Source organism: Camellia sinensis, chromosome 4, assembly GCF_055761805.1.
Source record: "Camellia sinensis isolate YWXY chromosome 4, ASM5576180v1, whole genome shotgun sequence".
In the NCBI taxonomy this organism is placed as follows: domain Eukaryota; kingdom Viridiplantae; phylum Streptophyta; class Magnoliopsida; order Ericales; family Theaceae; genus Camellia; species Camellia sinensis.
Window position 1 is genome coordinate 46,498,948 of NC_138964.1, and position 10,850 is coordinate 46,509,797.

A 10,850-nucleotide genomic window follows, 5' to 3' on the forward strand; every position below is an offset into this window, starting at 1 on the left:
TGGCATGAGAAATTTGACAAGGCAATGATGTCAAATGGATTTAAAATTAATGAGTGTGACAAATGTGTTTATATTAAAAACACAGATAAAAGTTATGTCATTGTATGTCTTTATGTAGATGATATGCTCATCATAGGTAGTAATAATGACATGATTAAAATTACCAAGAAAATGTTGAATAAACATTTTGACATGAAGGACATGGGCATTGCTGATGTAATTCTTGGTATGAAAATTGCCAAAACATCAGAAGGATATGCTTTGTCACAATCTCATTACATTGAGAAAATACTTGACAAATTCAGCAAAAATGATGATCATCTTGCTAGAACACCTGTATATGTTAATTTGTATCTTTCTAAGAATGTACAGAAAAGTATTTCTCAATTAGAGTATGCCCAAATTATTGGAAGTTTAATGTACTTGATGAACTGCACTAGCCCAGATATAGCTTATGCAGTAAGTAAATTAAGTAGATATACAAGTAATCCGGGAGTAGAACACTGGAAAGCAATTATAAGGGTTCTAAGGTATCTCCGATTTACTCGTAATATTGGGCTAAATTATACTAGATATCCAGCAGTACTTGAAGGATACTGTGATGCAAATTGGATATCGGATACTAGAGACTCGAAGTCCACCAGTGGGTATGTCTTTACTCTTGGTGGGGCGACTGTATCTTGGAAATCTTCCAACGGACTTGTATTGCTAGGTCTACTATGGAATATGAATTCATAGCTTTAGACAAAGCAGGGGAAGAGGCAGAATGGCTTCGCCACTTCCTTGAAGATATTCCAATTTGGCCAAAATCGGTGCCTGCTATATGCATACATTGCGATAGTCAATCAGCTATAGGTAGAGCACAGAGTCATATGTATAATGGTAAGTCACGACACATTCGTTGTCGACATAACACTGTGAGACAACTACTCTCTAATGGAATTATTTCCATAGAATATGTTAAGTTTAAAGACAACATAGCGGATTCACTAACCAAAGGGTTAGCAAGAGAGTTAGTTGAGAATTCATTGAGGGGAATGGGACTTAAGCCTATTAAATAAGAGTTACCACAACGGCAACCCAACCTAGTTGACTAGAGATCCCAAAATCTAGGTTCAAAGAGACAATCGAGTTGTGAATAACTTAGAAGAATCACTGGGGAGTCTAACTCCTACCTATTTCTATGATGAAATAGTGATGTCTACAGTGTTTTAGGTTAAGTAAAACTTTAAATGATTCTTATATCTAGGTAAACCTAGTGGAGTATGGCATGATATTTTTCATAAGAATCACCTATGTGAGTGTGAACTGGGCCGGTTCTATAAGATTTGTGAAGGGCTACAAGTCTTTAGAGCACTCATGAAAGACCAGGTTGTTCAGGGCCAAAATGAACACAATAGTGAGAACTAAACTGTGTCTGGGGATATATTGTGTGAGTTCTATTGTCTTGGTTTACACAAACGGCTGAACAGTTCAAGACATCATGTTCACTAGTTAGCTAGTAAATCCGATAGTGTCTCACAAGGGAAGGTTCAAAGCCAAAAGCTACCTATCCTTTGCAGAATATTTCCGATTTCTGTACTCTCTGTTTTAGATCATGTTGTTGCATTTTCTCTCCGTCAAATTCCATTCATATGGGGGATTGTTGGAAAAATGGTTTAATATAGGCATATTTTTTAGCTCAATTTGAGTGGGCCCCAAACGTCTTTTGGGGTAGGTCCGAAGAGGTGACGTGTTCCTTGCTGCGTGGCAAGTCACACGGTGAAGATGGAACGTCAAAACCATTTATGAGTGAATGGGAAGTTGACGTCGTTTTCGGGTTTAACATTAATTTTTTTTTAGATAAAATTCATTTGAATTTTTTCAATAAAAATTATTATGGGAATTTAATTTAATTCTAATTCAAATTTTGGATTCCTAAGTGGTTTCCTAAAAGTTTGTATCTCTTCCTTTATTTATTAAACTATTTAAATAGTTTAATATATATATATATATATTCCAAATAGATTAATTAAAGTTGCAACAGTTTCTTTGTTTGTCCACTAACGGACAAATCATTGTTTGAATATTGATGTTCATATTCAACGGTGGGAATCTGTTTGGAATTTCAAATTATATTTGTTTGAAATATGTTGCACCTGTTCAGCTTGAGCTTTTATCTGTGCCAGGTGTGTTTCACACCGGTTCGGCCCTATTTAAATTCAGCCTGTCCAACAGTTTTGATCCCGGGGGAAAAAACAGTCTGAAATCTATTTCTTTGCTGTCCAGATTTCATTTGTATGTATTACTCTTCATTTTAGTTTTAGAATAAAATTCAAAGAGTTAGAACACAGGTTTGGTTCGCCGAACAAATTGTTTGGAGTACTACTACAATTTGTGAAGATCATTATATCCTGAGAGATAGACGCCACTCAACCGTAAGTGCCGTAGCGGGGCGAATTTGTCTTAAGGACAGAGTGTCACACACTCGACTTGGTCTTAATTTTTATTCGGTTGGATAAATAAATCCGGTATGTTATTTATTTATTTTGTTTGAATTTATTTCAAGTTATTTTATTTACACAGAAGATTGTTTTAACAGTTTTTAATAGATAAAGTCCCTTGGTTCAATTTTTAAGAGAGTTCAAGGACACCTTCTTTCTCATCTTTTATAATTGTAGACAATTTTACTCCTTTCATAGATATTTAATTTCAGAATTGTGCAGCGATCTGGACTTACAAAATAGATTGATGTGCTTGTGAGGTAGTTCCTTCTTCTCATCTGGGTGATGAAAAGTCTTCGTTCCACATAAATAATAATAATAATAATAATAATAATGAAAAATAAAAATTGTAGGCGCAGAATTGTTAGATAAGGCTAAAAAATTTTCACACGACATGATAACAATGCTCAAAACACACACGATTTTAGTGGGTTAGGATTCACCATTTTAAGGCTAATATAGTTTTTGTTTTTGTTTTTCATTGAAAATAATATAGTTTTTGTTTTTGTTTTTCATTGAAAATAATATAGTTTTTGTTTTTGTTTTTCATTGAAAATAATATAGTTTTTGTCTACTACCTGAGTTAATCTAGCACAACAATGATTCATCCCCCCTTTTCCTCCCACCCCCTTTGACTCCCTCTCTCTCTCATTGGTTACATTTTCTTTTTTTTTTCTTTTTTTTTTCCTGCTCCTCCAATCACCTCCCGCCACGTGGCAAAGGGGGGGTGAGGGGGTGACCCCCAAAAGGGAGTCCCAAGCATTATTCAATCTAGCAACAAAAATATTATTGTCTACTATTTGAGTTAATCTAGTAAGAAAATATACTAATAATTAAGAAAATAAAATTGAGCTGAAGAATAAAATTCTTATCAATAATTTTATAATTTTATTCAATAAACATTAGTTTCATTAAATTTAATTTGTGAAGAAAAATTTTAATTTTTTTTCATATATTTAATATTTTTAGTTAATAGTGAAGATTTTGACTTAACACATGAGCCAAACACTAATCGAAAATAACACAATATGATAACATGAAAAATGGGTTGGATTAATTTTTACATAAATAAAAAAATATGATGTGAATAGGACCCAACATGACACAACACAACCCCACCACTAAGGTTAAATAAATAAAATAATTTTTCTAATTCAATGTCACGGCACTTAGAAAAAGACGTTTTTTGAAAAACGTCTTCATTTCTCGTTTTTCAATACGCGTGCCTTCGCTAATGCTTAACCTTGCCAATTAATTAATGAGTTAAAAAAAAGAAAAAGTAACAAACCTCTGATACTCAAACCTAATAGAATATAACTTTTATTTCCAAACATCAGAGTCACAGATTCATTACCCTCTCCCCTCTCTTTCTCCTTCTCCAACATTATTCTCTGTCTAAAATGGCACGAATGAAGCTCTCTTTGTAGATATTGACGAAGCAACTGATGATGAAGATTTCAAGTAAGTCTATTGTAGATCAAAACCTTAGATCTCTCAATCGTTTTTCATTATTTTTTTATTTTGAAATCTTGTTTTGTGCACTCGATTTGACTAATTTTTTTTGAGATTATTCGATCTCTCTTCGATATTGTTCGATCTCCCTTGATTTGACCAATTTTCTTCAAGATTGTTCGATCTCCCTTGATTTTCATTTATCTAGGGTTTCGTTCTACACGGCGCTGAAAAAATGCAGTGGATCTTTTTGAAAGGGCTTTTCAATCTATACTTGCTGTGTTCACTCGAGCTTCAGAGATTTTCATGACTGCACAGTAGCAATCTAGATCTGTTTTGATTTACATTCTATTAGTTTGATTTCATTCGATTGACTGAAACGGTTGCTTAGGATTTCGATTTCCATTGTTGATCTAGGTGCTCTTTTCTTTTATTGGTCTGACTCAAGCTTGTTTTGGATGATTTTGATTTCGATCTATGTTTTTGTTTTTCTTAGGTGTCGGATCTATAGCTCTTTTATTTGTTTTAGTTCTCTCAGGTAGCCAGCTTCAATGGTTTTGATCTGTAACTGTATTTTATTTAAATAGTTTTATTGTTTGTTCTACAAATAGGTAGCTTAGAAGATTTATATATTTTCTCTCACTCTCTGTTTCCTCTTTTTAAGGTTTTTATTTGCTAAAAGATGATTGAGCCTTTTGGGATGAAATATGTTTTAAAGTTGATATTAAATAAATTAAGTTATCATTTTCACCAAATAAGGGTGAAATGGAGGGGTTTTGGCCAAATTTCCCTTATAATTGTATGTTTGTGTATGTGTAAGCAAAATAAAAGTAAAGAAGAACCTGTGTACAAATCTGAATGCTCATTTTTTAAATATGCCCAGCCTGAAAAGGCCTCTACTCTACTTGTTTAGGCCTGTGGATAGAAAGGATATGCATGTAAGTGTTGTGCTCTCATTCGATGGACTCGTTGCATTTTTTTTTTTTTTTTTTGTACATTGTTATGTATTTACATGTTTGATGTATATTAGTGGGATGCATCTAATGGCTTTTCATTAATTCTACTTACAGGGTGGTTCCCAAATCTCTTCTAACTTCTTACCTTATTCCCAATCTTTGAAGTGAGGGAGAATGAAGTAATATCCTACCAGAGAGATTTGAAGAGCCTCAGAAAGATGGAGGTTAGTTAAAAGTCACTTGGAAGATTTAACATGTGCCGGTATTATTGCCAAGGCCAAACTGAGAAAACAATATTAGGGATTTGTTATTTTGTGTTTCTTAACTTTCTTGTTACATATTTCCTGTCTGGATAAAGAATGCATGTAATCAAGATTTGGGAACTTCCTAAAAATGCTAGCTTTTTGACTTTTTAATTTTTTTACACCAAAAAGCCAAAAAGTTAGTTTTTTACTAACTTCTCAAAGCACCACATAAATTTCTACTTCATGGTACCATAACCACTGTTTTACGGATCTCTGCAACTCTTCTACTACAAGGGACCATATCAATTCTTACAGTTTGATTTGATTTGCTATATGTAATCCATGTCTCTCTTTGTGTACAAACACACCCAGATACATATACACGTGCCTATTGGAAATTTTAGGACAGATGATCATAAGTTGTGGCCACTAATCATAGCTACAAGCTACATGGCATTTTTTACTCATGCAAGTTTATTTTAGGAATATCTAATAGAGGGATCCTTTATTCCAAAATTTCTATCTCTCTGTTCCCAGTATACTTTTAGCTGCATGATATGTAGTGAGAATCTTGAAACACAAAAGTAGGCACCATTATACATAATTGATAGTGCATCAGGAGCAAAACGAAACTGATTTTGAGATGGAGAATTCTCGTACTTATTAATTATAGTTTCTAGCTACAAGGCAAAGCGCATTTTTTGTGTGCATTGTTAAACCAGGTATAACCTCAGTGTCTATGTCCTCTTTCTTATTCCCAACAGGCAATTCTCTGTCAAATGAATAGAGAAGATTAGCTAGTGCAAGCTCCACTGTCACAACACCCAGGTATGACCTCATTGTTAATGATGTTATGGTATGTGATACTACTTTATCTATGGACTTTTAATATGATTTATATTTATATTGGAGGCTAATTATTGAATTCAAACTTGCAGACTCAAATGAATGAGTTAACGGAGCACATGGAGGGATCTTCTATTTATACTTTGCTACTAAAGAATTTGGTAAGTAGTAGATTGTGTTGATTTCACCTTTCACATATAATTCTGATGTAACTTTTATTCCCTGCAGCATTCCATTTTCTGAATCTGATCTGCGCAAGGCAGTAAATGATTGTTAACGCTGAAGATGATACAGGAATGTCACGAGTTTGGTCAGAGGATAGTCCGTACCTAATTAATCAAGCCACTGATCATTCTCATATCATTGACCCAGAAGTTAATGTCAGGTATAGTCTGTCAGTACCAGCATACACAGCGCCACAGACACTCTACTCCACAGCTAGAACCACGAAGCCCAATGAGTATTTCAATTTGACATGGCACTTTCCTCTTGATGGCAGTTTTTGTTACCTTGTTAGGCTCCATTTTTAAAGGGTAAACTCTCTCTCCAGGTTACATGTTATCTCATTTTTTTCCCTTCATTTTTGCTTCTCGAGTTTGTTAAATATGAGATGTTGTATATAATCTTATTGTTGTGATTGATAAATAAACTATATGTAAGTGGGTATAATCAAACTTTGATTTCATGTCTAACTCCACTGTCACTACAAGAAAACTTTGATAAATAATTTCAAGTATTTTATGCATTAATCTCTTGCACTTGATTTTAGAAAAAATGGGACAGTGGTAGTATATATTTGTCAATCTAACTGAAGTAACCAATCTAGAAACTATAGGAACTACATGAGTAAACAATCCTTTTTCTTCACATTCTTCTTCCTCTCCTCTTACGATGTTGCATACCATGTTCTTTCTAAGGTAGCTAAACCTAAACCTACACATTGCCACCTTATTTGATTGATTTTCAGAAGGTGGCTCTTCCAAAAGAATAGACTTTGGTTTGGCTATATATCCATGTTTTAGTTTTGGATTTAAGTGGCCTTATGGCTTACTAACAGCCCCACAAGTGATAGACCTTCCCAAGATCCCGCCAATTCCCAGGGCCCATGATGTTAGTGTCCCATTCCATTTAACATCTATTTCAAACATCAATTTTCAATCTAATTAGTATTTATTTTTCAGAGAGAATTTACAAATATTAAGAAAATTTTTTAAATATTGCATTCGTTAGGTAAGAAAGTTGAACAATACATTATACGTATACAACGAATTCAACAATCACATAAATAACATCAGAAAGAACTCAAAGAAAAACTTACATACAAGTAGAGAAAGTCAAAAAACCCACAAGTAAAATTTTTAATAAATATTGAATCGATAAACTCTAAGTCGAGAGTTTGCAAGAGCTGGCTCTACAAGCCGATAATAGAAATTTTCTAATTGTAATACATAACAAACCAACAAGTATATACAAATAGTCAAGAAAATCCAAGTGTGCATTTTTATTTTTTTTTTATTTTTCATTTTTTTGTTTAGTTGGACGTAGTCTTAAGGATGATCACATGATGCAGCAATGTGAAACCATGCATATCCTAACAACTATATCTGTTGATTCAGTCCACTAATTGCCAGGTTTCTCAATAAATAAAAAAAAAATGGACTTAATTTGAAGGTTTGGGTCCATAATTTATGGTGATGTTGAAAAAACAAAATGAAGTGATTGATTTAAGGGAGAGAGTCGATTTTGCCTTGAAAGATACTTGCATATATGGCAAGATAAGTAGTTGGGGCATGTTGCGAAAAACAATTGTGTCATTTTCATTAAAAAAAAATAATTGTTAAACATTTAGAATTTTTATGTAAAAAATCTGTGCAATATGTTTGTAATTATTAATCATGGTAATGAGTAATTTGACTTTTAATAAATTAATATAAATGAGTTACATCATTCTTACTAAAGCTTATGTACAAATTATTTTATATCACTCGTTTAAAATTTTAAAAAGGAGATAGAAATCTCAAATAAATAGATGAAAAATAAAGTCCACATACATATAGGCATATATAATTCACTTACTAGAGTAACCCCATTAATTGAATAATATTACCTTTGTTTAATGTCAAGTACGCTTGCAACTGCTTCTAGTTGGAAAGCCAACTCACATTATCATAGGAAATGGGGTGCCTGCTGTGCTGCTACTGTGTGGTCCTATGAGTTTATTTTGGAGTCTGTTTTGATAATCTTAACCGTTTATATTTTAAAGCACACTAGGACTATGCCCAGATCCTCCTACCATCAGTAGGTGGAGGCCAAATCCGTGCCATCACTGATAAACTGTTTGCCACTCTGTTCGTTCTTACTCCTACACTTTTTGTTTGTCTAATTTTTATTGTTCGTTTGTATCTTGGGCAATTTCTAACACATTGTCTGTAGAGCCTGCTTTCATTCCGCAAATTCTCAGCATGGATCAACCCAATGAGGTATTTTCTCAAAGGTATTCAACATCCCTCTCCTTAGTGTTGCGGCTTCGTTTGTAGCTGAAGATATCTCCAAAAATGCAAGCAAGGGATCAACTTCAGGTAAAATTAGAATAGGTGCAACAAGGACTTCAATCTCTTGAGCATGAAATACATTACACAAAAATAAGAATTTTTTTTTCTTCCATTTGTTCATTTTGAGAATTTGATGTAAAATGACGATTGTGACAGAAATTAACAACAGTAAACTCCTTGATGAAACAGATGAAAGAACGGCACTACCCTCAGTCCCTACTGCCTTACTTTTAGCGCTTGGAATTGGTTTATGTGAAGCTTTAGCTATGTATTTGGGAGCTGGACTGTTTCTCAACATGATGGGCATATCAACAGTGAGTAGAACATGTTAGTTTATATGAGTAATGAACATATATCCATAACTAACTCTTTATGTTAACTGATCACATTTTAGACTCAAACTTTGATACTATTACTGCACTCCTGGGAGAGATCTGTTTTTCCCATTATGCTTGTTTCAGAAATCTCACCATTCAAATTTTCATATGCATCATTTTCTAGCTACAGGGAACCAAAATTTCCTAAAGTTGATTTTCTTAACAGGCTTCACCCATGCACATTCCAGCACAACAATTTCTTGAACTTAGAGCTATTGGTGCTCCTGCAGTTGTTCTTTCACTGGCCATTCAAGGCATCTTCCGTGGGTTTAAGGACACAAAGACCCCCGTCTTATGGCTAGGTAAGTATTTGGTATATTGTCTGAATCTGCGATGGAGAAAAGAAATAAAGATCATATAATTATGTATCATGATTAATTACCCTGTAAGTAAAATTTTCATATGCATCATTTTCTAGCTAAAAACAAGGGTATCTATTTCTGATTAATTACCCTGTAAGTACTGGGGATTACTTTTTCCCCATCTACTGTTATTCCTTCAATGACAGTTCAAGCTGCTGAACACTGTAGGATCTGATGTTGTCCCATACTCCATGCGGCAGAACAATCCTTTTGCATTTGTTTTAGTAAATAAAAAATTGGAGTGTTTACGATTTTTATTCTTGATAAGGTCATACACTTATAGTCTAATGTTTTGGAGTTTCTTATTCAATGTACTCTGAAACTCTGCTACAATTTCATTTACTAATAGCATTAAATGCCTTGATCTATGAAAATAGTCATAATTTGGCAATCAGGATAACCTGTTTTATTCTCCTCTTCCTGAAGCTCATGTTGTCATCTTTACTTCTCTTAAAATTTTCTACTGCATCATTTATTATTTTCCTTCATGTTAAATTCAATTGCATCAGCAATGATATGTGCATAAAAGTTTACGCACACAGTATCCACCAATGTCTCACAAAATGTACAAATCGCTGCATTTTGTGCACACAAACTTTCTGTGCGTGTAGGGTTTTGCATTTTTATACATGTCAAATGATGAAGTTTCATTTTGTCATGAGAACAATGGTGTTGGTGTTCTTGTTGCAACGACAGATATTCACAAGGTTAATTCTATTCTCTCAGGTTGGAGGACACGAAAACTATGGAATCAGAGACGAATTCCATTGACAGGGCTGTTGCTAACCTCATGTTCAGTAAGGTGGATTCGGGTGGAATAGATCTCCTCGCTGCAGTGTCATCCAAAGAGGAAGCTAAGGGAACAACCAAGCAGTGCAACTACAGCTTGAATCAGCCACAACAACCTCATTGGAATCACCACACAAGAAGTTCAACCAGTGATGCCGAAGTTCCAATCTTCGGTTAAATGAAGCCACACTTGTTGCTGCAGCAAATAGATCCATGCAAATTTCTCAAGCACTGTATTGTAAGCGCTATGTAGTCGGTACATGCTGTCTCAACTCAACAGAGATGCACATTTCAGATTTCATGGAGTACGTGGACCTCTTTAAATGTGTATGTATATATATATCAAAGTGGTTTGTATTTGTTAACAGGATGTGAATTCTTGATCCATCCACTCAATTTTGGTTGGCACCTAAATGAGTTATATGTTTCTAATATATTTTGTGTCTAGATATATTCTGTAATTGTACATGTATCACATCTTATCGCATTGTTTTTTATTTTTAATTTTGTTTTCAAACTTAGTTTATTTATTATTTTAATAAACATTAATTATTAGTTCTTAATAATTGTTTATGACAGGTATTTTTTTCAACCATATAAAATTAGTATAATTTCAAAAATAAAAATGAAAATAAGGCTATGGCGGCGTTTTTTGAACGTCACTAATCCCTATTCCAACGGTTAGATTTTTAAAATGTATAAATGTCTTTGACGGCGTTTTCAAAACGTCGCTAAATGTCATAGTGACGTCACAGTACAGTTAGGTAGGACATTTGGCGGCGTTTTTA

The 10,850-nt window shown here is 33.7% G+C and overlaps 1 protein-coding gene across 1 annotated transcript; it reads left to right on the forward strand.

Moving 5' to 3' along the window:
* Positions 1–3,807: 3,807 nt before the first annotated feature.
* LOC114312568 (protein DETOXIFICATION 45, chloroplastic) lies at positions 3,808–10,579 on the forward strand. Its single transcript, XM_082924757.1, has 9 exons — positions 3,808–3,944; positions 5,006–5,115; positions 5,901–5,964; positions 6,075–6,143; positions 6,211–6,515; positions 8,416–8,561; positions 8,724–8,848; positions 9,078–9,213; positions 10,000–10,579. The coding sequence occupies exons 7-9, from the start codon at positions 8,801–8,803 to the stop codon at positions 10,092–10,094; spliced, it is 279 nt and encodes a 92-aa protein (XP_082780883.1). The 5' UTR covers positions 3,808–3,944; positions 5,006–5,115; positions 5,901–5,964; positions 6,075–6,143; positions 6,211–6,515; positions 8,416–8,561; positions 8,724–8,800; the 3' UTR covers positions 10,095–10,579.
* The last annotated feature ends 271 nt before the right edge of the window (positions 10,580–10,850 follow it).

Excerpts from the sequence above, each read along its gene's own strand:
- LOC114312568 (XM_082924757.1), top strand. The coding sequence starts at position 8,801 with ATGTATTTGGGAGCTGGACTGTTTCTCAACATGATGGGCATATCAACA. Across the intron at positions 8,849-9,077 it reads ACATGATGGGCATATCAACA|GCTTCACCCATGCACATTCC; the intron begins GTGAGTAGAACA and ends TTTTCTTAACAG. Across the intron at positions 9,214-9,999 it reads GACCCCCGTCTTATGGCTAG|GTTGGAGGACACGAAAACTA; the intron begins GTAAGTATTTGG and ends CTATTCTCTCAG.